The sequence below is a fragment of the Heliangelus exortis genome, chromosome 1, assembly GCF_036169615.1.
Source record: "Heliangelus exortis chromosome 1, bHelExo1.hap1, whole genome shotgun sequence".
NCBI classification, from domain to species: domain Eukaryota; kingdom Metazoa; phylum Chordata; class Aves; order Apodiformes; family Trochilidae; genus Heliangelus; species Heliangelus exortis.
In genome coordinates this window covers 100,056,043-100,082,926 of record NC_092422.1, presented here as the reverse complement: position 1 = coordinate 100,082,926, position 26,884 = coordinate 100,056,043, and the positions used below count along the sequence as shown (strand labels likewise).

General features: G+C 37.4%; 1 protein-coding gene across 8 annotated transcripts in view; it reads left to right on the top strand.

Moving 5' to 3' along the window:
• Positions 1–26,884, top strand: part of ROBO1 (roundabout guidance receptor 1) — a 685,371-nt gene that overhangs the window by 625,503 nt on the left and 32,984 nt on the right. For all 8 annotated transcript variants that reach the window (XM_071755931.1, XM_071755956.1, XM_071755941.1 and 5 more), the window contains 10 exons: positions 1,330–1,501; positions 2,755–2,960; positions 4,365–4,446; positions 4,614–4,782; positions 4,883–5,049; positions 8,550–8,671; positions 11,093–11,324; positions 12,564–12,685; positions 16,244–16,415; positions 23,202–23,399. In XM_071755931.1, coding sequence (XP_071612032.1) covers positions 1,330–1,501; positions 2,755–2,960; positions 4,365–4,446; positions 4,614–4,782; positions 4,883–5,049; positions 8,550–8,671; positions 11,093–11,324; positions 12,564–12,685; positions 16,244–16,415; positions 23,202–23,399 — 1,642 coding nt within the window. The remainder of the gene's footprint in view (positions 1–1,329; positions 1,502–2,754; positions 2,961–4,364; positions 4,447–4,613; positions 4,783–4,882; positions 5,050–8,549; positions 8,672–11,092; positions 11,325–12,563; positions 12,686–16,243; positions 16,416–23,201; positions 23,400–26,884) is intronic.

The following is a 26,884-nucleotide window of genomic DNA, read 5'->3' as shown; positions in this document are numbered from 1 at the left end:
GAATATTTCCAGCTTCTTTGTAGATGATCTTGAAAGCCAATGGGTGAAACACTATACAGCACAGCAGGAGAATCACTGTTTGCTTTCAGAGGCATTTTTTGGAGAAGGGATATGTGACACAAAGTATTCTTTATTGGAGGGAAACAAGGAATATGGGACTCTGGTTTTCCTGAGAGTGAAGGAATGAATGATACAAAAGCGTATGACAGAGCTCTTTGTGTTACAAAACAATAGGGCAGAGAAATTGAGAATGCTTATAGATTGGCTCCTTTAGTTACTCCACTTGCACCATTTCTGTCTAAATACCTAAATGCAACTATACTAGTAATCAAATGTAGATTATAATCTTCAGTGGTATAAGTATACCAATATCTTATATTTTTATTTTTGTATGACTTGGATTATTTTATAAAATTATTTCTTTGACAAGTATTGTCTAGCACATGATTCTTTTGGCTCATTTTTGCCTCTGCTAAGTGGTGACCACTTGTGATGGACAAGGGAACTGTAGAAGGATGTCACTGAAGAGGCTTTGCTAATACTGAAATAGATGTTGTGTCCCACTCGTTCAGATGCTTTTTGGAAAATGTAGATAGGCAAGTTACAGAGAGAAAGTATTACCTCTGTGACTATAAAGTACTCTTATGCACGAATTGTTCAGCCAGAGGCAGAAATTTAGAACTAGTGTTTGATGTAGTAGATTTGTATTATTGTGGTTGCAATTCTGCCTTTTGTTGGTAAAATACTATATGCTTCCTACCAACACTATAAAATAGAAATTGGCATAGGATTTAATTCCATATTATAAGTCTCATTATAGAACACAAATGCTATGATTAGAGATCTAAGCATCATCTCTTCTTTCAAAAAAACTGCTCCATTCTTAGGAAGTTGAAAGTTAAAATACAAATAAGTAAACCAACATCTACATTTATATGAAATAAATAGAATGCTCTGGAGTAAGTTCCAAAAAAAGGTGTTAGAGCAAACTGCTTAGGTTTGCCATAGTTTCTTATGCCATTATGGTATCTGTACATATCAGATCTTTACTAGTGCCTGTTAAACTTTGTGTAAAGCCCAACATTGATCATAGAGGGTGTTAGAGCAATTCTGAAAGACTTACATGGTTATGTGTGCATATCTACACCTATTTCTTTGCCAAAAAATCCTATAATAGCTATTCACATTGTGGCATAGATATGCTTAAGATATGAAGAACAGAGTGGTTTATGTCTAATGGGATATATTTAGATATAATAGACTTTAAATTATTGATGTTCAAATTTACTTAGCCATTTTTTCCCACTTTCTTCCCTGTACATCTTGTAGAATCTGCTTTTCTCCTACCAGCCCCCTCAGTCATCCAGCCGATTTTCAGTTTCCCAGACAGGAGACCTCACCATCACGAATGTCCAGAGATCTGATGTTGGGTACTACATCTGCCAGACTTTAAATGTTGCAGGAAGTATCATTACAAAAGCCTACTTGGAAGTTACTGATGGTAATGATAGCCTTATGTTACAGTTTCCAAGTTTGTTGTTTTTTTTTTTAATTTGAAGAAAGCAGTGGTATGATTCGACACTACTTTGGTATCTGCTTTGCATAGACGCGGATTGTATTTGTCTTTGAACATAAGAATCCTCTTTTGGTAACATCCATCAGGGGTTTAGAATTTTGGATATTGTGTGACACAGTATTTCCATTTTCTACTTGCTAATTATACCTCAGTTTAGGGAATTTTGTCAGATCTGTTAATTTATCTGACTCTTACAGCTTTCTCCACTTGATATAGCTTATTTTCAGATTGTTTGCTGCCTAGCCTTTCATCCCTGTTACTGTGTGTCAGTTTGCTTAGCATCTTCTTTTACCTTTATTTTTTTCTTGTTGTTTTTCTAATATTGCTGTATGGCAAGAGAAAAGACCTCAATCTGTATGGAAGTCAGTAGAATAACATAAAAATAAACATAATACATTCCTTTTAAGGAGCAGTTGGAATAAAATTCAAGATGAAAAAGCTACAGGGATGACTTACAGGACTGTAAGCAGTAGTAGATACCGGGGTGATTCCAGTTTTCCAGTTATCAGATATACTGGATATTTTTAATAGCAAAGATACACAGGGAAAGTAATAGTTCTAGTACTTATGGAAAAAGAAGGTAAATGCAGTCTGTGGAGAAACTTCTGAGTGAGGGCTGGGAAGCTGTTGTCAAAGGAGGGTTTCCATGAGCAAAGTCTTTGCCTTATAGGAACCAGAAATAATACAGTGCTAGAAACATGACATGAATCTGGAGAATGAAATTATTTATACCTACTGAACTGAGATTGTTTAGAGGAGGCCTGCCTACCTCCTTTTTTTCTGTCTTTGAATGCTTAAAGAATGAATTCTGTTACAGAGGCCTGCTGTGGTGTAAAAGATAAGCAAGGTGAAGTCTGTATCTTGACAAAGAATTTGAGAAGCCCTTTTTCGTTCCATTATCACTTCATTAAGACACTGGAATTAGAGAATGCCTAGCAGATAACACTATGTAATATGTCATGCTTCTTTACTTTCCAAAGATACTGTGTTGTCTGTGATTTTAAAATACTTCAGTTGTGCATCATTATAAGGCACCCTACCCTACCATGCCTCCAACTTTAATTACTTGCTTAATTATCTTTAGTCAGTTTCAAAGCCTCAAGCAACTGTTATTGCTTAGATGATTAGAAAATTGCTTCCAGTTGCAAAAATCTCTTTCCTGTTGTTTCTTCTGGCAGTGATTGCAGACCGGCCTCCCCCTGTCATTCGACAGGGTCCTGTGAATCAGACTGTAGCTGTAGATGGTACTTTAGTACTGAATTGCTTGGCCACGGGCTCTTTAATGCCCACTATCCTCTGGAAAAAGGATGGGATCCTCATTTCTACCCAGGACTCTCGCATCAAGCAGTTGGATACAGGAGCATTACAGATCCGATACACCAAGGTAACTTGGATGGGCAAATGGGTTTTTTTGTTTGTTTCACTTCATTTTTTCCAGGCACTTTTGGTGTAGTAACATCAAGAATCAATGAAATGTTAATAACTGTATGAAAACATTTGGTACTTCATGCTCTCAGCTAGTTCATTATTTATGCTTAACACCTTGGCTTATTCTGCCTAGGGCACATTATTTCAGATTTCATAAGGAAAAATGCTTTTGGGTGGTATTAATTAGGGGAATTACTTGTTACTGAAAACAGGAAGCACAACTTGTATTTCAGTAAGATGAATCCTTAAATTATTTAGGCTTTAGCACTAATAGATTAAAACGACCTAATTATTTCAAAGGTTTATAAAGAAAACCTTTGTTTAGCATAGTGAAGTAATAGAGCCATGGACACAGATTTTTCAAAACAGTTCTAAAAGTTTAGAAACAGTTTACCCACTCGACAGTGTAAACATAGCTTAAAATGGTTAACTACCCACCTGTCAAATACCTGGCTTCCTCAGGGAATTTTAGCAGGCACCTGGTCAGTATTGCTGGTCATGCATCACACCCTGTAAAATGTTTTAAAATGTTGTTAAGTTTTAGCATATTAGTTATTCTCTGCTATCTTTTCTCTGGTTTAAGATGTAGTAATTTTAAAAAATTTGGCTGAATTCATCTCTTTACTATGTCCTCTGGAGTTTCCCTGTCACCAAGTTACACTGCCCTGGAGCTTAAACCTCTTGATTTTTGAGTGCTTCCATTCAGCTCATCTGCTGAGGCTTGGACCTTGAAAGGACAGCATTTCTTTTGGGGAAATAAACTTCTCTGAAATATTATTAACTCACGTATGGACAAATAATCCAACATTCAGAACTGTTTGAGAAAAGCCCACGTAGCTTCTTTTTTGGGTCAGCTGTACAGTGAAATTTATACTAACATAGAGAACTCCATATGTACAAGTCCCTGTGCAATATTTAAGCTTTGTTTTAAGGATGATGCACTCTCCAGTGCTGCAGTCCAGATAGATTCCCAGGCATTATTTAAGTAGAAGGCTGACAGTTTCAGGGGGTCTTGTCACCTGTGTTCCTTCTCATTTTGCTTGCAGGATGTCTGCAGGGTAAGGAATAAATGCTACAAGAACTGGGCTTCAGTTTGTTCATTACAGTATAGGTAATATTAATTAAATTAGAATCTGCAGCTTTTCCAGCTCTTCTACAAATGCCCAGAAATAAGTAGCCCTTTTCATTTTGCAGCACATGAATTTATACCTTGTAATGGAAGAAGTTTGTAGTTGAAAGTTTTTGCAGTCCAAAGACGTTTATCCATATTCACGGGGGAAAAGAGAGAGCTGTAATTACTTTTCTAGCCCACTGAGTGCCTGGTTGTTTCAAATATTTATTCTTTGCTTTTTCCACTCAGCTGGGTGACACTGGTCGGTACACCTGCATTGCTTCAACCCCAAGTGGCGAAGCTACATGGAGTGCATACATTGAGGTCCAAGGTAAATCAATTAGGGTTTCTCTGCATGGAGAAAATACATAAAGGAAAATCAGGAAGTGAAACGCAGACTTTTTCTTACTCTGTCATAAATTACCAGCGCAGATGTGAACAGCATTTAGCTTACAGCTGCTTCCTGTCTATACTCAGCATTTCTCTCTCCTTTGTTAGAGTTTGGAGTCCCAGTGCAGCCACCAAGACCCACTGACCCAAACTTGATTCCTAGTGCTCCATCAAAACCTGAGGTTACAGATGTCAGCAGAAATACAGTAACATTGTCATGGCAACCTAATTTGAATTCGGGTGCAACACCAACCTCTTACATAATTGAAGCCTTCAGGTATATGAGTCTCATGTGATCTCCCTGTACTTATGCATATATATGATATGCTGTTAAAGAAGCACGTGCTAACCTGCTCTTGTGTGTGTTTTATCCTCAGCCATGCATCTGGTAGCAGCTGGCAGACTGTAGCTGAAAATGTGAAAACAGAGAGTTTTGCAGTTAAAGGGCTAAAACCTAATGCAATTTATCTATTCCTTGTGAGGGCAGCTAATGCATATGGTCTGAGTGACCCAAGCCAAATATCTGATCCGGTGAAAACTCAAGGTAAGCTTCTTATACTGAATGTTTTGTGACATTGTGGCTGTCACAAGTTGACTGAGCAAAACAAGATGGAGTTCTGCTATTTGTCTGTTTGTCTATCCTGACTGTAATGAGCTAGATAGTAAAATATAATGTTTAAACTTGCATTTGCCTATAACATAGATCCTAAAAGCTGCTTAGACAGTATATTGCATTGCCTAAGGAAACCCTAAAATCTTTTACAAAAGATAGTTGCATCTTGCAGGATAGCTCTTGTTAGCAGGAGAAGTAATCTCTGATTTTTCAAGTTATCATACAAATCCTCAAATTCCTTTAAAGTTATATTAATATGTCCAGTGGATCAAATGAGACTTAAGACTTAGAGAGAAACAACACATAATCTATCTTCTGTAGTAGGAAAAAGAGGAATTTAAAATTTAAAGGAATCAAACGTCATGAGCCATGCTTTTGAAAATAAAATAGTAGAGAAAAGCAGAGAAAAGAGGCAGCTCTTACAGGTAGTCAAGAGGAAGAAAGGACCTGAAAGCAGATGAGGGAATCATGTGGAATTTAACATAACTTTGTGTTCACTGTAGAAAATAAAAGGTGCTTAGGATGGTGGACAGGACTTTGCAGTGTGCATTTTTCCATGCAAATACTTTGATTCTTAAGAGGAGAAAAACTAGATATACTGTGCTTTCAAAGTAAAAGTGATAGATTTTTTTTTTTTCTACTTCTTACTGGAGAAATTGACCCATTGGCTTATTAAGAGTGCCTGTGTTATATATTTGTTTCTTTGTTTGCATAAGTAAGTAGATGTTTGTTTTTGAAAGGAAGTTCCTCAAAGGAAACAAAACATTTTTGTTTCCTGGCTTTTCATCTGTACTGAGGTCAGTCTGAAAGCAAGACTTTCTCCTCTCCCAAGGGAAGAGAAAGAACAGTTACACAGTTTCACTTTGCTGTCCTTTGTTATTATATATTTGTCCTGATGGGTGACAATTTCAGTGTGTATATAGAGAGCAGAGATGCAGCCACATGAAAAATTGCACAGTTTCCTAAGTCTGTTACAAAGGAGAGATTAAGTGACTTAGTGATTTCTGTGTTCCTGGGAGAACAGCAACACAAATTGTGCGGGCAGCCTGCAGTGTTCCTTTTAAGTCTGTTTCTCCTGCTGTGTGGTTTCATTCCTGGAGATGAGATGGGATATGAATGTGCCAAACAAACTGGTCACTGTCCTGACTCTGATACACTGAATGAGGCAGAGTATTCTGTTCAGTCAGAACCAAATTGTTTGTAATAGCATGGACTAGCTTTGCTCTCCTCTGGGCATGTGGAGGAGCTGAAGACTGGAGAACTACACAAAGCCTGAGTGAAAATATTAATCAATATATAAAATTCTCTTCAATAGTAAGAAAAGTAGTCGTCAAGTTCTTTAAAGTAGTTCCACTCCTCTTCTGGTATCGTTTCAGTTTTGCCTAAGGTGTGGTCTAAGTTCAAAATTTTTCCAGTTCACTTTTGTCTAGAGAGTGGTATAGTCTTGTCCTAAATGCATGTCCAGGCAAGGAACCTATTCTACTTTCATCTTTACACTTTACCAACATTAACAACAAAATGCTTAGGTGTTCTTACTGACAGTTTCCATCTTGGAAGCTTGAAGATGAAACAGGAAAGCCTAGTTATTTATTTTGTATTGCACAGATGTGCAAATGACTGAGCCTATTAATAGCTTAATTTGTATTGTTCATGACTCATCTTTTATGACTAGCAAAGACAGAACTAATTATTCCACTGACTTTGCAGTTACATTCTAAGCAGGGTGATATTTAGGCATCTCTTGAAACAGAAGCTTCTCTCTTTAATGCTTTCGAACTTTGGGGGAAGAGAAATACTCTGATAAATGGACTGTTTGGTGGAATGTACTACATTACGTGTGAATAAAGCAGTGACTTGGTGGGTTTTTTGATTATTTTTTTTCAATTATTATCAGTATTCTTTGCTAAGATTCCAAATTTATCACCCATGGACTACATGCTAACCTCAGTTTTCTTCTTTAACTTTGAAGAGATATCATCTTGTAAATATGTTGAGGAAATTGTATGATAAGAGTTCAAAGTGTCGTAGGCTTTATATTCACAAAAGGAAAGTATATTTCTGGAAAGAAATTTGTCCTCATACTTTGCCCTAATGCATTCTTACAGTGCTTTTATTGTTACTTAGACAAGACCAAAAGCTGGTAAACTGGGAATATGACCACCATGCAAAACCCATGCATTACAGCTGTTGCCCTTCCATTTGATATATGAGCATCAGTCTTCTATATCAGCATCAACTGTGCTATCCAAACTTCATCTTTCAAGATAGCCTGCACATCTGCAGTGACTTATTATATTACTTGTAGTTTTACTTAGAAAATATGCACAATTTATGTGTACTGTCTTTGGCAGTTCATTTAAGGATACAGGTATGGAAATTTCCAGGGTCTTCAGAGAGCCAGGACTGTTGAAGATTTCGTGTTCTTGACTACTTAATAGAGGAGGTCAGGTGGGGTAATAGTAGATGGCAGCGAAGTTTATATAATACATTACTCTGTTTCTGGAATTAGATAAATATTAAAAAAAAAAAAAAAATATTACTGTAAATACTTTTCATTAACTTTCCAGGCTGTGATTTTTAGCCATAGTCAGCATGGTAGCATGGTATTTGTTTAAAATGAAATGATCGATGAGAGACTTCTGAAATCAATGCAGAAACTATGTTACTCTGCTGCCCATAGTACATGTGTATGTCAGACAACCCACTAATGATTGCCCTATTTTATGCATGTCTGACAGGCATTTCATTTCAGTTAAGTATGTTTTTCAAGGGCTCTGTGTGCAGAAAATATGTGTTTCCATTGTACCATTGCATATTTTGAGAGGAATTTGTCCCTTCATGCATAGGAACAATTCTTTTAGCTGTAAAACAGACCAAATGTCAGAAGAGCCAAGCAACATCCAGCTGTGCTCTGTTTACAGAAGTCTCTTGCCATCAGAGAAGCTGCAGCCATGACTCATTTTTTTCTTCAGTTTTTACATTTCTTTTGTAATTAAAGCCAGTAAGTTTGTCCATTAATCTATCTAAAGAAATAGCTTCTGCTTTTGCCATTCTTTATAGGCTTACTGGTCTCTTGGAATGTGCAGTGGGTAACAGAACTTTTTCTTCTCCTAGCAGGAAAGAGTAAAGAGATGTGGTCATTACCAAAGGCTCGTAGTCATTTACCAAAGATGTCTGTGGTTATGGGTGGGGTTTTTACGTGGCATTTCCCTCCTGGTTTTGTCTGTTGAGGAAAGTGCAGTGCATTGATTTGGTACTACCTATACATTGATGATTTATTTGGGAAAATACTTCATGTTTACTTTCTTACATAATTGAAAAAGACTTCATTGGTGGTGGCATAATTTTTTACTGATAAGCTAATTTGTGTTTACGTACAATTCTTTTATCTATCGTGTTATTTATGAGAATGGAATCTTGAACTGTTACAGATGTTCCACCAACAAGTCAAGGTGTGGATCATAAGCAGGTCCAGAGGGAACTAGGTGATGTGGTACTACATCTGCACAACCCTACCATCCTTTCTTCCTCCTCAATTGAAGTTCATTGGACTGTAAGTTCAAATTGGTATCATGGAGATGGCTATATATACTGCTTAATTGTACTATTTGACTACAGTGGAGTCAGATTTTAGGAGGCTGTATGGTTTGTATGATTGCAAATGTTTTTCTCTAGAATAAATGCTACATGGGCTTTGCTTTTCTGTTTCCTTAAATGTCTCTTTTTTGCCAACTTAGGCCTCAAGAAAGTGCTGTTTACAATCTGGTGAGAGTTTTAGAGTCCTCCCCTGGAAGCTGAAATCTGATCAAAGCTTGCTTAAGTCATATCATTTGAAGGTTTTGCACTGCTTTCAATACGAAAAGTATCAGTACCTTAATGAAAGAATGTGGGCACTTCCCTGTCTGTCAGTAACCAGTGGAGAGAAATATTGCATAATTCTGTTTAAAAGTGTTACCTCCATCCTACATACATACTGAGAAACACATTGAAACCCATATAGCCTCATCTGAACATATGCTTTCCCATAGTGCTATGAATACACACAGAAGGGGAAGAAGAGACAGCAAGGGGAAACAGTTTTAAGATGTTGGGGTTCCCCTGACAGGAAGAAGCAGGAAATTGGCCACATGTGTAGCAAAGGAAATGGGAGAGTGAGAAAATGATGCTATAGGAGTCCTGTAGCAAGGAGAATGGGAATATAAATGAAAAGATTCGAGTAGGCCTACAAGGTTGAGGCCTCAGTGAGAAGAAGGACTAGAAATGGCTTACTGGGGGAAACACTTGACAAGATAGAAATGAAGAGAATGATCACAGGAAGCTGCAAATACCAAGCAATGGGATGGGAAAATGTAATTCGAAGAGGAGCAGTTAAAAATTAGAATGCAGACTGAACTAAAATGGGGGATAATTATTTGGGGTGCAGGAATAGATCCAAAGGGAGTGAGCTTTGAGGTCTTTTCAGGACTTCATTTGAACATGTCAACATATTGGCAGGGACAGTGCAGGAAAGCACAGGGTGTAGCCCCTGCCATGCTATGGCAGAATGTTTTGAACAGGAGCAAAAGCTGCTTAGACTCTGTAGAAAAGCCCTAACCTACTGGACTTCTGGTCCATGACTCCTCAGTGCTGCAAGAATACAAATAGTATCTGCTGTGTTGAACAGTAATTACACTGTCACCTGCAGTACAGCCACCTGCAGCAGGCAATCTCCTGTTTTAGCTAATAATGATAAAATATCTTTAAGGTTCCTAGCACGATTTTGTTTGACCTTTACTTATAGAACAACCTTTTCCTGACAGGCAGCTTTTGTCAGTCTCTTGGGTGGCCTGTGGCTTCTCTGCAATTTCAAAAATAAGCATTACCTCAGCTTGTTTCAGCTAACACATGCATTCTTTATGGGATTATTTAAAGTGAAACGTGTTACATTTTGGAGTAAAGTAGCAAGCAAAGAGTTTTTTAAAATTTTAAAGAGATTTTTAAAAATAGGGGAAATCTGCTGCACTTTAAAAATTGTTGTTGTGCGCTTGCTTATTCATCAGAAATTGAAACCAGTAGTTAAAAGACAGTGAATGCTCCACAAGAGAGCACTTCTGCAAGATAGCTCTCTGTTTCAGCTATAGCCAAACCACATTGATTCCCACCCTTGTTTAAAGGAAGATCTTTTTCCTCATACATTTGATATAAAATTGCCTCAGTCTAAAAAGCACTGAGGACCACTGAGAATCGTATTTTTCTGCTTTTCCAAGTCTCATCTGTGTTACTACACTGAGTTTTAAGAGTTTCTTCAGAGCCCTCTCTCAAAAGAGCTCTCTCCCTCCAGCAGAGGAGCCTTCCACAGACAGGGTTGACAGGAGGGAGTGCTTGTACACGTCTGCCCTCTGACAGAGCCCAGCCTAATCACAGGCGTGGAGATACTGCCAGCTGGCTGCCCTTTAATTTCACTTTCACCAGAAGGAAGCAGGCCGGAAGCGATGCTCATTTCATGGATTTTGAGAGGCTTCCACACCTCGGGAGATTTGGCAGGCTTTCTCTTTGATCTCCATATTCATCACCCTGAGTTGTGGAGCTGTAGATCATGTGCCCTCGCCCTCCCCCCTTTCCCTCTCTGTCACTTGCACTGCTGGGCACATTTGGGTGGGCAAAAGTCTGGCCTGTCCTGAGCTCTGTTGCTTCAGTGATGCAAAGGTTGTTCATTTCATGTACCTGGGTCATAATATGCACCTCTATTATTCCGCTTTAATGCCTTCATAAATCCATGGAAACCAGCACAGTTCTATGAACATCAAACAGATTAATGCATTTGTGAATCAGGCCTGTAGTGTGGTGTAATGCAAGGAGTCTTTATCTGCTTCAGCAATGTGGTTTGGTTTGAATAAAATAAAGGGATAGTCTGAGGGCTCCGCATAGTGTCACAGACCTCATTCCTGATGCACGTTTGTTAAAGGATATGTTGCGTGTTCTGCTATCTTGACAGGTGGACCAGCAATCCCAGTATATTCAGGGATATAAAATCCTGTACCGGCCAACGCCAGCATCCTATGGGGAGTCGGAGTGGTTAATCTTTGAAGTGAGGACTCCCACCAAAAACAGCGTTATCATTCCTGAGCTGAAGAAAGGTGTAAACTACGAAATCAAGGCCCGCCCTTTTTTTAACGAGTTTCAGGGAGCAGATAGCGAAGTGAAATTTGCAAAGACCCTGGAAGAAGGCAAGTAGGAGTCAGACTGTCTTCATCTGTCCTTTTTGAAGTAGTAGTCTTGCCTGCTTTCCTCTGATATGTTCATTATTTGATTTTGTTTGAAGTGCATGCTGTTTGAGAACAGCAGTCTGCGTCAGGAGGCTGTCTTGGACTGATCATTATGTGGATTGTTTGGTGACACAGAAGTAAATATTCAGAACGATGCTTGAGAGACAGAGAGAAAGGGATGTGCAAAAATTCCCTCCAACACACAATGGGAAATGTGCTTTTTATCTTCCCTGCAGTGTGCCCTCCTCCCTGCTGAGTTCATGGTCTGGTCACAAGTGACTTCTGTCAGATTCAAGCACTTGCTAATCACTATCTTGAGTAGATAGCAGACACAGCAGAAATCATCAAAGCACTATAGCTGGGGGAATGGAAACCACGTTTTTAGAAGGCTTTTATATCTGGATCAATCAGTAAGACAAAATGAAGAGATGAATGAGGGCAACAGATACAGTGGACTAAATTATGTGTTTCCATCTCATACATGTGCTAAAAAGGAAAGGCTTGTGAAGTTGGTTTTTTTTTTGTTCCTGCTCAGGCAGAAAGAGTATGCAAGATGGCAAATGCCTCTGAATAGGGATTTTGGTGCCTCTGGTGGGATGTGCAACCCTTTCCCTTCTCTCTTCCCTCCCCACTGTAAATGCCACATAGCTCTGGTTTATGTGTTCAAGTGGTTCAAGAGGTATGCATACCCACATTAATCTTAAGCATCAGCTAAGCATCCAGTTTTACAAAAACTATATCAAATTAAAAACTAATTGTTATTACAAATGTCCTGATTTTAGTACGTTTTGTATTAATAATTATTATTTGCACAAAAGAGGAACTGAGATTTAGCATTCTGTTGGGGTCAATTTTGCAGACTTTTACAAAACTGCTGATCCTGGGTGAGTTGATTAGAGAGTAATTTGGTTCTTTGGACAGTGACATTCAGGTAATGGGTGTCTGAGCTTGGGCAGTCTGGTGACAAGTGAGGCTTTTCCTGTCCCTCGCAGCGAGACTGCAGCAGAACTCAGGAGCCTACTTGCAATTCCACATCACTTTCCTTCTGTGTCATTTTATCTTGTGGGCAAGAAATGCCCTCAGTGAAGGGTGAGGCACAAAATAATGCATTTGTGTAGCCCAGAAACCATCTTCATCTTGAAAAGCTCGCTTCTGTGTGTAATGAACTTCATGGTCCGATCCTTCTTTCCAAACAAACAGCTCCTAGTGCTCCACCTCAGAGCGTTTCAGTAACTAAGAACGATGGGAACGGGACAGCAATTGTGGTCACCTGGCAGCCACCCCCTGAGGACAACCAGAACGGGATGGTTCAAGAATATAAGGTACTGCTGGGTTGCCTTGATCCCCTGGCAGGGAGGTGGGTTTTGGCCAGGTAGTCACAGATTAGATTGTTTGTGGATGCCTGGCTCCATCTAGTGGTTAGTCAGAGCAAATGAGATAGAAAATCACTTCTTTGGCTCCAGCTCCATATTTAGTAATTTTGTTTAGATGGTAGCAAGCAATTAAAACAGCCTCCATAAATCAAAGCCATGGGTCAACACTCTTAATTAAAAAAACCTACCTTCTTGCCTTCATTATAAATTGAGAAATACAGACACAAATAGAGAGGGAACCATTCCTATTTGAGAACCATTTTGTGACTAAGAAATTGGCAGAGGTAATAAATATAAATAGGCTTTATGAGTTGAAAAGCTCAGGGGTAATAATTAACAGTGTTAAGATCTGAGTAAATTATGTGTAACAGGGTAGTTAAGTGTAAAATATTCAGGGAAAGAATGTGCTTGTATACAAAAATACAGAATAGAATATATCAGCATATAGAGTTTTTTCTTTCACAGCTCTCATTTAACAATTTTTGAGTACATTATAAAATATTTATTATTTGATGTTTGTTTAGCAATGCACTCTATTTGGTTTTGGTTCAAATTGTTGTGTGGTAATTTACACAGCAAAATGAAGCTTTTTTTCTCCAAGAAAGCTACAGATGTTTATAAAGTCTAGTTGTGGATATCATGTAAGCTTTATAGCCACTGAGAGGCAGAAGTCTTGGTTTCAGTCTCCTGTGAATGTGCATTATGGAGGAAATTTGTAAAATTATAATGTCTCGGCTATTTTTTCAGGTTAAAACACTGTTATAGGCATATATTCTTAGCCATCAAAACTCATTCTGCTCTTTTTTTTTCTTCCCTCTGTAGCAAAGGGAAAGAGAAGAAATCACTAAGCTTCATGGTCAATTTAGAACAATAAAATGCCTTTCAGAATCTGGTCAGCTGTTAAAAAAATCAGTTTATGGCTTAGTTTCAGATATGCAATGTAACTGGAAAAAAATACTTGCAAAGTTATTTTTTTTAAAGACAGACCTTGAGGTGAAAAGATGGAGTTATTTCCACCAAGAAACTGTGCCAGAGGAATGTTAAGGTTGTAAGGGCAAAACAATAAAAGTCAGGGAATTCCTATTTCCTAGGGGATGTAGTACCAAATGTACTTCCTAGCATTCAGAGGTAATAGTTGAAGTGTAGGAGCAAATGTCTGATAGTGCTTGTGTAGCAGTAGATGGCACAGTGGCATGTCAGAGATACATTTGTTGTAGGGAAGCCATTATTTTCCTTTGTGCTTTTCACTGTAGACAGAATACAGCTGGATATATGTGTAATTGCTCTTTAAATTGCTATAGGTATTTAACATTTTTCTCTAAAAAGTAAATGCAGAACTAATGTGTTACGATTAAGAACTAATAACAAACCAAAACCAAACAGAAGTCTGTTAAAATTTTCTTGTTTTCTTTCCTATCTGTTTTTCTCTCTCTGGTGTTTTCTTCCAGAAAATAAGATACACATATGGGGAGAAATTCTTTGTTTTCACAGCAACTTGGATCTAAGGCAAGAGTGTAGCTTCTGTAATTAAAGGAGAAAGTAAATAGGAAGGAGGATAACATCTTAATTGAAGAAATGTCAGTAACACACACACAGGAAGCCAGAAATTCAGATCAGCAGAAGTCATTCCCTCTTTCCCTAGCAGGAAGTTAAAAATTCTCTTGTTATATTGATTCCTTCTTCACTTAGGTTTGTGTTATAATGTGCGTTCCCTCTTCTTTCATAGCGTACTGGAAGTTTTTTTGTTTTCACTTTACCTATTCAGGTATACAATCAAATATAGTATGGCAAGTATGGAACAACCCCATGTTTAAACTAAACTTGTCTTGTTTTCTTACTCACTCTATGTATTTGAGTGCCTAAGAATGAAAGATTTTTATTAATTAGTAGTGCCTAGTTAGAAGTATATAAGAAGTTATTTTTATTGTTTGCACATTGACCATTATACAAGGTGGCAGGAACAATTTTTGTGAAAATTACATCAGTCAAAATGTAGTTTTAAATCCTTTTTTCTCCTATTTATCAAGTTCTTATTTACATAAGAACATTTTCATGGACCATCCTTCGGTATTTTAAGAGCAATATTACTAACAATTATACTACTACGATTGACTGAAACAGTCTCTGTTTAGTATCAAAGTATAAAAAAAAGGTCTCTCTTTTTTTTATGTTTCTAACCTGCCCTGCAGAAGCAGTAATATATATGCTGCGCTGGGATTCTATTTCAAATGAGCTTAAAATACATTTCAGATCTTCACAGTGTCCCACTAGCCTTGTTTCAGTCTTTGGGATCCAGAGAAGAAAAAGAGTCTTACAATGTCCTGAAGGTGAAATAAAATTTTCAGTGTCCAGGCAGAAAGAGCTCTACAGAAAGGGCCCTAGCAATTGTTCAGTACAAGAAATTCTAGCTGTGGAAATCTCCACACAGCAGAATTGCACGAGGGATTAAGAGCAGCTAGTTGAGTACTAAATCTTTCAGGAGCTCCATATGTCAAAAGCAAAATCTTGCCTCCTGTGTACAGTCAGCAAAGGTTCAGAAATGCTGCTGCTTTCAGGAAAGTTTGTTTCTTTATGGATAGGGCACTGGATTTAAGTAATTGAAAATTTTGGATAATTATTCCTAGTTGAGCACTACTTTTGTGGAAAGGGAATAAAAAGGAAATCAACACAGCTTCATAATTTAATAGCATTTAATAGCATAATTTAATTCCTTTAATAGCAGTTAGGGGTTCAGTCATACTCTTAAAAGCATTTGCCACATCAATGGTGCAGGCCTAAAGAGGTAAAAATACCTAATCACATAGTTTCACTCAATCATTTAATATCACTAATGTAATTTATAAAGTGGTGAATTGAAGTCGGTGAACCTGTGTCCTGATCTCAAACAGAAAATGAGATCTGGTATTATGCTATTACCTCTCAATAGCAAAATGGCATATTAATCAATCCTTGCCTCTTGCTGCCATTCTTTTTAATTTTTTTTTTTTATTTATTTTTTTTAATAAAAAAAAAAGGAAGTAATGTTTAGATTCCAGCAAGATAGCAGGTCACTTTTGACATCATGTGATGAAAGACTTGCCCTTCCACTGGACTGAAGAAAGCCTTGCTTGACAAATGGTTCCTGAACAAGAGAATTGCAAATTCAGTTAACTGAATGTTCTTGCTTTGCTGTTTATAAGAATGATTCTTGGCTACAGTGCTTCCCTTATTTGTTACATGCTCCTAATGCTTTTAGTTTTATTAGCACTGATGTCACTGCTTGAACTGTAGATGAATTACAGTAAACCTATCAAATAATTTTAGTAGTTGGAGCTGCTCTTTGGAACAAGAAATATCTTTTCAGTATTCATGCTGTGGCTAGAACAGCAGTTTATGTCTGCAGATGTTAGAGTAGTGACAAATTGCAAACTTCTTCATCTAGCAGAAAAGAATGTGTCATCCTTTCTTTTTATCCTTTGATGTTGAAATTTGAACATTTCTGCATAACACACTCTTACTTCTTTGCAGGTTTGGTGTCTTGGCAATGAAAGTCGATACCATATAAACAAGACAGTAGATGGTTCCACCTTTTCTGTAGTCATCCCCTCCCTAGTTCCTGGTATTCGATATAGTGTGGAGGTGGCAGCAAGTACTGGGGCAGGACCTGGAGTGAAAAGTGATCCCCAGTTTATCCAATTAGGTAAGTCTGCTGGAAATCCTAGCCATTGGTTTCAATGATCTTTGTTTGTTTGCTTTTGTCTTTTATGGTTGCAGAAATACTTTCAAGACAAGTGAAATAGATGTTGTTACTTGATCTCTGGAATAGCAGGATTTGGCATTTCTGGTTTCAAATTTGCCTTAGAATTGCATTCTAAAGATGAGATATAACAACAGAATTTTTTTTAATTTCCCAGTTCAGTAGTCCATTTTGGGTTTTGATATTTCAAAGTAAATTTTCACACTTAAGACTGGTTAATAAACCATGTATGGGAGTATGAATCACGAAGTATTGCTTCACTTTAGGTTAAGGATGTAATTTGTCTTTACCAAATTTTATCTTTCTTTATTGAAGCAAAAAAAACCCCAAACAAGAGCATGCTAAAATTAGGCACAGTAAATATCAAGTCTGTGAAAGCTAGTGGATAACACAGGTATAGGAAAAAAAAGTTATTCAGATGATTTACAATAGTCTTGACCTCCTAATTTCATTTATACCAAGCGTCTCTCTGCCGTAAGTGCAGATCAGGGACATTCTTCCTGGATATATCTGGGACAAATGGATCTTATTAGTTACTTGAAGTAGCTTTAGTATCGTCATCTGCTGCTTCACCAATATGCCTTCATCAAAATATATTATCATTACATTATATAATTGTGAAAACAAACTCAACATGTTGCTTTGGACTTTCTGTCCTGTCTATCTCTGTATCATTGTAGATCTTCCTTCTTATTTAAAAATCTTTAATTACTGCATGTGAAAAGAAAACCAAACAACTAATATATTCTTGGCAAAATTACATATATGTTTCATTGGCTATGAAACTAAAGGCCATATTTAACTTTTTACAGGAATAAGATTCCCAATTACCTTAGTACAGATTTTACAAACAAAATTACACACGATTTATATGATATTCCATTAATATGTGCAAAACCCTTTAGTTACTTGTTGGACTGTTCTTTCCTTCCTGCAGCCAACTTCCTTTCACAGCTTCCTTGCAGCCAGCTTTCCAGTCAAGGTCAAGTTTGTTCTTTACAGCTTAGATTTTGAAAATTTTAATTACTGAGGTTTATGGGGTTTAAAATAGTGGCATAGCCTGGATATTCAAAGCCAAAAACTTCATAACCACTTTTTTTTTTTTTTTTTTTTTTTTTTTCTTCCCCCTCTGGTGATAAGTAAATGCTAAATGAAGGTGAAATTTATAATGGAATTTAAACACTTCAGGGCTTTGGTAAGTGGGAAAAGAAACAGATGAGGTTCTGCCAGGGCAAGATTTTTGCCTGCTTCTGGGGTCCTGGCCTCTACTGTCACTACATTAGAAAGAGTGGAGCAATCACACACACACCAGAAGATGTTCAAAAGTGTAAGTTGATAGAATCCACTTATTTCCCCGTGGCTGTGTTTTGCTTCCATAGCCTTTTCTGCCTGCTTCTTGTTAAGTGGCATGGGCAAATCTACATATACTCAAACTCCCATAACCCTGCTGTTTCATTGCAAAGACCTGGAGTCTTGTGAAGATCCACACTAGAAGCAGCACAAGGAAGCACCTCCAAAGTGTTGCAGTTCTTTCATCAACTGGAGGAGGCTGTTGAAATGTAGTACTTAAATTTATGAGCAGTACCTTTTAGTAGCACAGATCAGCCTAAAACCATCAAGGCAGAAGAACGGCTGCAGTTTAGCAAACTCTACCCTGTGATACAAGTTCTCCTGCAGCCCCCGCAAGGAATCACATTCTTAGTTCTTGGAAGTGCTCCCAGCATGGGGGTGGAGCAGACAGTGAAGTTTTCTGGTAGCTCTTCAGAAGAAAGAAAATTAATTTGTTGATGTCATCAACTGGCACTTTTCACCAGCAATAAATTAGATGGTTACAGGGAGAGGGAAAGGAGGCCAGGGAAGGGGAGAACAGAGGACTAACGATGCCTTCTAGAAGGCTTGAAAGAGTCCTCATTCCCTGTACATCAATCCTCTAGGAACTGTGTTGCCACTGACAACTTAAAGTTTCTACATTTCTGTCACTGATCCCAACTAGTCCTTCAGGAACTTTTTTCTTGATATCTGAATTAGTACAATCTTTATATTTTTAAAACCGACTAAGAATTCTGTGCAGAGAAACAGGATTTGCTATGTGATTTAGAAATCAACTTATTGTTTTCTCCCCTATCTTTTAATCGAAATCATAATGTTCATTTAAAATTTATTCTGTTTGTCTTACAAAAATGTGAGACTAGGTTTTGGGTCGCTCTAGAGCACCCAAAGAAGAGGCTTTTTTCCTCAGTGTAGCCTGCTCTCTTGCACAACCTTATATTTGAGACTGTGTGCTCTGTAGGGTGGTCCTAGGTTTGTGGCTGAGAAATGGGCAGAGTTTCAGCTGAGTGGGCGACAAGAGGAAGCTTCACCTCTTGGGGACCACCTACCAGAAGGAGAGGGGAGGACAAGAGAAATTGGATTCCCTGAGAGCTGAAGCGTGCAGTTGCAGTCCCATGCATCAGCTGAGCTGTGATAAGTGACCTTTTGCACACACTTAACCTGTTACAAAGACAGATACAAATTGTAAGCTCAAAGCTCTTTCGTTTTCCATGTCTTAGCGAACATGAAGCAGCTCACTGAGCTGCAGTGCCCTGGACTTCCCATTCCACCTGGGACAAACAAACCATATACTTGCTTTTTATAACAAAATCACCTTTTGGTATATAAAATCATGAGATCAACTGAAAAATCATGTGTCTTTTTAAAAAATTCCCCTTGGGGCTTCTGAATTTTTCTCTTGATTTTTAAATGACCTTTTAATTATTTCTGTAGAGCTCCAAGGGCTCTAAAACCACTTAATTTTTGTTAATTTTAGAAGTTGTTTTTTACATAAAGAAAAACTGCAAGAGCTTTGGTGTTAAAAAAAATATATTTTATTGCATGACAGCTGGCCACAGCTCACTATATTGTGCTTATAATACTGTGGTGTGGAGAAAAAAATACAGAATTTTGATAAAACATTTTTTCTTGTCACAACACAACTTTAGGACATTGGTTACAAAAACGGTGAGAATGATCACAACAAATTTTTGCTGAGTTCCAGCCTCAGTTTTGTACAGTGATGGGACACAACCGAGCATAGCTCAAGCAGTATTAACTATTCTTGTTGTCAATTAAGTAGTGAAACTGGAACATAATGCAACATATTTTGTTCAGGCTATCAACTCTGAGAAGCTCCATAACTGCAGTTAATGTTACTCTTAAACATATTATTTGTATGAATGTATGTTATGCAGTTATTTGATGTCTGCACAGTTATTATGAACATGGAGTGCATTATTCAAGCAGTGGATGTCTCACGTGTACAAAACATTGTAAAGTCTCGTTGAATCTTTCTTATTCTAATTGCTTCATTTAGGAGATGTGATTTATGAACTAGGTAACATGCCTTCAGGGTTTTACTCTATCAGCCCTTCAAGTACTTCTGTGTAAAGGTTGGGGTTTTTTTGTTGATATTTTTGTCTTGTGGCCTGAAAATGATTAGAAGAAAGTAAGATCTTTTCCCCTCAGAGCAAGCCCTTCCAAAACAGTTCTGTGCTCTCTCTTCAAACTGTATAACTGCAAAACTGATATTTTCCAGTTTTAGAAATATGTATCATTAGAAAGGAGACAAAATAGCATATTCTTAACCTGGTAATACTTTACTAAATAATTTTCATATTGCATCATGCACATGTATTTGAGGAACAAGGCAGACATTACATTGCAGATTCCAGGTTTTTTGCAAGTTCTGTCAACAAAACTTCTTCCTTACTGTTTTACATTTTGTTTGCTAAATGAGACAGGTATGTGGAAAAGTACAGTGCCATAGGTTGTACACATACAGGGCAAAGTTAAGGTTGCTTGAACACCTGTGAACCTGGAATTTCATTCTTTTTTTGAGTCTTTGGCATTCCAATATTAAGTGTAAAGTAATATTATTACACTTTACACCTTTAAATGTTAGTTTTATGTGCTTGTTATTATTAATATTTAACATTTGAGAGTTAGATGTCTCAGTTCTTTTCGATGTAAATTCTATTGAGTTTTCATTGAAGTTTGAAACTTGGAGCTTGAAGAGTCAGATCACGTAACCTGTGAGCAATAGCCATAGCAACATGATCTGTGATTAAAAAGAAGGCTCTTATCTTGGGGTGGAAGAAGAAGAAGAAGGGATGAGTCACTGTGATAATAAGCTGGTTTCAGGGAGTTGTGGGATCAGCCTGCTCCAACAACTCTGAGGCATTTTCAAGTACATCAAATGCGGTGTCTGCTGCTCTGGCAGCAAGATGCTCTCTGCTGTAGAATGTTTATGTTCGCTTATTATTTTGGCACATCTCCCCGTGGAGTGCAAGCAGGAACAGGAATGTTGATTATGAACTGTTTATATCTCAGTCAAAGCTTCCAGAAATTTGCTGAGATGAAGAAAAAGTACTTTTTCAATTCAAGAGCTTTTTTCGTGGTGGATCAATCAAGATCTCACAGGACTATCATGGCAGGGAAGATACTCTTCTCAAAAAAAAGGCATCAGTAATACTCTTCCTGGAAATTTTTAGTAATGTGGGCTTCACTGTATTTCATTTTCTTTGCTTTATGTTTAGCTTACCTTCTATTTTTGAATTGTAAGAGGAGTGGGACACGGGTCAAATGTGGCCTCTTGAAAGCCCTCCATCTTCTTTTCTATGAGGCTGCTTATGTGACTGCATTAACAGATATGCACTTTTCTCTTCAGTATTTGTGTAAATATATACCAGCTAATTTAATATAATGACTCTGAAAGTCCACCCATGTGTAGCGTGCCATAAACCTAGTTTATTATGCTATTCTCAAGCTTGCAATATCTACCAAAATAATAGCATGAAATGAATCTAAACTAAAAGTTAAAACAGTAGGTATTCAAAGAGATTCTTCGGTGTTTTATAATCTTCAGACATGCACTGACTGAGCAATATGAAGTGTTTCAATATATGTAGAAGTACTCTCCTTCTGTATGGCTGAATTATTGACATGTTCAGAAATTATTCTTATTTCGCTTTTGGGCTTTGATTGTTCCTCACCCCCTAGATTTATTGTTTTAAATATACATATATGTTTAAAGGATTTGAGAAAAAAAATACTTATCAGTCTTATTTATTCAGGAGCATAGATTCCCCTGAAATCTTTTGTTGTATTCCATTAAGATGTGAGAGGTAATGTAGCTGTTTAAAAATATAGAAATAGTAGGCTTACTCACTTTGAAAAAAGTGATGATGCAACTTTTCATATCTTAATATGGCCTCAGCTGCAAAGCGACAGAAGATGAGATAGCGAGTGACAGATTTAATTCATTGGTCACAGTATATTTTATACGTTTAAGCCCATCCAGACACTTCTGTGGAACTTCACTTGGCTGTCTCCATAAAATATGAAGCAACCCATCTTAACCTTGCACAAATAGGCGTGAAATCTATAAACCCAGAAGACACAAAGGGTATATTATTAAGAGGAGAATGAGTCTGCCTGGTGAACTTTCAGGCTAGGCAATGCACTTAGGATCGTAGAAGATAAAGGACCCTGAAATATGGAATAACGTTTCCAGCAAGCTAGCAGTCAAAGTCAGTGGTGACTCCTTGGCTTGGTATTTGACTTTGATGTTGCAAAAATTGAAATCTGTATTTCTTCACTGGAAGACGCTCTTACCAGTTTAACCATTTCCCATTTGAAAAGATATCCTTTTCCAGGGGAAGTTTTTTTTTTTGTATGGTTTATCGTGGTTCCACCTCCGAATTGTATTAGAGTTTCTTTTAGACTTATTTTGGAATAACACAAGACATGTCACCATTGAAAAAAAAAATAAAAAAATTCTCTGCTTAGTCCATAAGGAAAAGTTACTGTTTTTTAAGTAAATAAATTTTCATTTCTTACACAGTTTATACTAGTAGAATTCAAAACAGTTCTTTTCTTCTTAAAACACTAATCTGTCATTCTGAGTCTAATGTCACTACTCGTACTAAAAAGCAACTAACTGTTGGATTTACAGAAGAGTAAGAATGGGTATTTCAAAGACTAAGCTGTGGAATATATAAAGCAATATCCACTCTGAGTAAAGGTTTTGAATTCTTGCCTTCACCCTGTGCAGAATTGAAATTTCCAGTAAGCATTCAATGTAGGGGTAAAAAATGAGGAAGGCCATATTCTGTCTTGGAGTTGTTTCATTTCAGTTTAGAAAGCACTGGTCACTGAGTGAATATTCTTACTGCTCTTTCTAGAAGGTTCTTGCAGAAGTTCAATACCGAAAGAGCTGAAAAGACTGATTCTTATAGGTGCTTTCTCTGTTAAAAAACAAAAAAAACAAAACCAAAAACCAAACAGATGAAAAGTGTGTGGGAAAATTAGAATTCTTTGGTGATTTTCAGTCATGAGAGTGGATGTTTGTGTAGCTGACTTCCACCCATTAGTAGAACTCATAAAAAGTACTACACATTTCATACCATACATTTCTGCTTGCTGTGTTCTCTGAATAATTTTCTGAAGCTGGTGTTGCTTTGCTAAAATAAATACCAGTCGCCAAGTTTGAAATTTTTGAGCCTAACTTTCTACTTGTATAGAATGTAAACAGTCAAAAGGCAGTTATGTTGGAGATACTTGTCTTGTATGGAAAACAGTTTCTATTTAGACCTGTAGAGAGACATTTTGAAGAACAGCTTTAAGGATTTGATTTTGAAAAAATGTCAGCTGCTCATTCAAATTAATTGGCTCTTTTGGGTGTCTCTTTTTCAGATTCCCATGGAAACCCTGTGTCTTCAGAAGATCAAGTCAGTTTAGCCCAGCAGATTTCTGATGTAGTAAAGCAGCCTGCCTTCATTGCTGGAATTGGTGCAGCCTGCTGGATTATCCTCATGGTCTTCAGCATCTGGTTGTATCGCCATAGGAAGAAGCGAAACGGACTCACGAGTACTTACGCTGGTATCAGAAAAGGTGCCGTATTATTTATTTCAAGCCACTGGCTGCTGAGTGACTGCTCACTGGCTATTTACTTCATCGTAGGGTCTCTTGGTCTTCTAAGACTTGATGATTAGGAATTATCAACTTCAGTCCTTTCAGGAGGTGTGGAACAGGAGCCAATGCAGAAAGCAGCAATATTTACATAACGTGTTAAACCGGGCTTTAAAGCCTTTAGCAAGGTACCAGGACTAGCTGTTCATAAAGGTACTCCTACAAAGGAGAAATGTCACCATGGTGCTCAGGATGGGAGCTTCCAGTATGCTCTTGCTACCTGACACACTTTACCATCTGGAAAGGAGCCAAGGGGATTGTAGTCCATTGTCCCTCCTGTTCAGTCCTTTGCTTGCTGCTAAGAATACTAACAGTGGTGTACATTACAGTAACACTTTTGGTGCATATACTTGAGTTCCAGGGGGCTGTGGTGAAGTGGCCATTTGCAAAAGCACAACAGTCAATAATACTTTCCAAGGCTCTTTCATAGATGCTGTTGTGAGACCTGTCTAGGACTGAATCCTGGGGCTATCATATCTTGCATCTGCATTTGGTTGGAATGGCAGCAATAGGACTTGAAGCACTCTTCATTTTCATGTTATTGATACCTTTTACATCAGCTTGTCAGTGGACAAGCAGGGCTTTATAGTATACCCTGTGACCAAAAGAAAAAAAAAAAATCAATAATCTTTTGATTAAGCCCTGAAGTTAAAGCTGAATTCAATAAGGTACCGTTCATTACATCTCAAAGCAGTACCTCATAGGCACTCAAAGAATGAGAAGTGTTAAAATCTGATATGAATCAGAAAGTGAGAAATCCTGCTTTTGAGGGAATACCCCAATTCAGTTGTTCAAGGTGAATATGGGCTTGTGCTGTGTATAAATGTCCATACTAAGCACAAAATGGTGTCATTATTTACTATGAGCATGTGAAAAAAACCTGATTTTCCATGTGTTTCTATGATATTTTTTCCTCAGTGTAGCTGTAAGCACTCTTACAGTGGATTAAATTATGGAAGCAAGAAAAATGTCCAGTGTTTACCTATGCTGCTTTTGTACATGGAATCCATAATGTGCATGTATTTGAGTTTTGTTACTTTTTCCCCCTAGTAAGGGAGGTTGTGGATACCCCCTCCCTGGAAGTGTTCATTCAGGGCCAGGATGGATGGGGTTTTGAGCAACCTGGTGTAAAGTGAGGTGTCCCTGCCCATGGCATTGGGGGTTGGAACTAGATGATCTTTAAGGTCCCTTCCAATCCAGACCATTCCATGATTCTATGGATATAGGGAGAATGTTTGATATTTTGCAATCAGAAGATAGAACTAAGCTTAAAAGGTGCATACATCTTAATTTAGGAAAGGTGTCATGAGATCTAAGTTCCTTAGTCACTTCAAGAACAAACGTGTGTTGGGCAAGACAGACAAGCAAATACAACACAAGTCTTTTTAAACAGTGTCAGTGTGTTGCCAGGAAAGGGAAGCAGTGCTAAAAATAGCCACTGAGTGAGTGGAAACCTGGAAGTAGCTCTGGAGTGTTGCAGAGCTTGTGTCCTCCATGCTAGTAAAGTATCAATGCTTGTGGTAAACTTCAGGCAAGGTGGTTGTAATAGAATTGTAACCACAGAAATGAGGGAGGAATTTCACCTTTGATTTTATTCCGCTAGGATTTCTTAGACAAGACAGATCCCAACATTTACTGCTGCACTGGCCTGCGCTGTTTTGTTTTACTAATAGCATGCTGCCATACTGCCTTTCTATAGTTCTATCAAACTAACATCACTATGCTTTCAGCAGTACCTATGATTAAGCAAAAGGCATACAATTTGTCCTTTAAAAATGGTTACTTTAATGACATCAGCTATTGTTCAAAACAGCTGTGTTTTTTGATATCGGTAAAAATATCTTTTGTGTAATTTGGTGGGGATTTTAATGAAAATACTCAGAAAACTAGGGTCTGCATCTCTATTATGAAGTATTCTTCTAAAAAAAGAAAAAAAACCAAAAACCAACATCTTTTGTGAAATATACATTGCAAAGTAGGTTACCTCTCTGCAGTGCATCAAGTCATCACTGCAAGCCCAAAATTTTCTTCAGTCTTGCATTTATTTGCTTATCTTTATATATAGCTATAGACCTGACATCTGTTAAAATACTTCACTGCTCCCACACATACATATTGTACTAGGAGTCTTACACACTCAGAAGAGTTTATTAATAGAAGCACTGAGAATTAAGTTTTTCTTTCATGTGGTAGCGATAAAGATTTCATTTAGTTGAACCTCTGTTCATCTGTTCCTCAGTTCCTTAAGAAACTAAACTAGATTTAGTACTTTAGTCACAGGAGAGCAATGAGACAGTAGTTTAAGACTTTTTTTTCATGTCCTTGTGATGGCAAATTAATTTTGAGACACTTGATTCTCTTTTGAATAGCTCTGGTTTAAATGCACTTTCTATTTTAATGAAGGCTTGTTACTAAGGTTCCCTATTTTTGAATGTAGCTAAATTAAACTTGACTGTGTGAAAGGCCTATCTCAAAGAAAGTACAATGGAATTCCCAAGATAAGGAGCTGTGCTACTGATGCAGCCTAAAATGGAGGAAGGCTCAGAGGTTTTGATTTTTTTGCTTAGTGTTATATCCCTGGAAATAAATGGCCTTGGTAAAAGGGGTGAAAAACAATAGCATATCTTAAATTCTAACAAGACAATCTGGACTCCCCCAAAATGAGTTACTGTAAAATTTGTTTCTTCTAAAAATTGTATTGAGCAGTTGTTCTCTTAGACAGAGCCTTTTCTTTTTGTACCAGGTTTGCTGGTCAGATTCTGTCTTAAAGGTTAGTTTTAGTGAATATTTTATTATTTCTCTTTGATGGCATTAGGTTTAAAAAGGCAGTGTTAGCCTTTTTCTGCCCATCAGTGTTAAAAAAACCTGTACTGTCTTGTCAACAGGAGGGGGAGCATGTGCTAATACAAAGAGCAGATGCTGGTGCTCTGTATTTGGATTAGAAATCCTATTGATCCAAAGAGGATTTATTGTAGCTGTGAGTCATTGTGTGTCATTGTTCCATTGTTAACCTTTCCCTCTTAAAACCAAAGGTTGAAAGGTAGAAAAGTGTTACATCTAGAGAGATCTTCTACCTTTTTTTGGTGATTATTTAAGAAAGATAACAACTCTGTTTAAGCCTCGTCTATGAAAACAAAAATTAATTGCTGCAGTGGATTTCCATGCCTTTACAGTAAGAGTTACAGTAAGAGTTGGTGCCATTCTTGATTAACAAACAGTAAAACAGTAGTTCTCTTTGTTCCTTTATATTATTTTTATTATTCCTTAATGAATCCTTAAGTATTCCTATTAGTTTAGTGTAATGACCATTTATTTAGTGAACTGCAGATAAGATTCAATAGGACCCTGATAAAGCCTTGTTAAGGAATTTTTCATTCTGAATTCTAAAATGACTAAAAGTGGGGGGG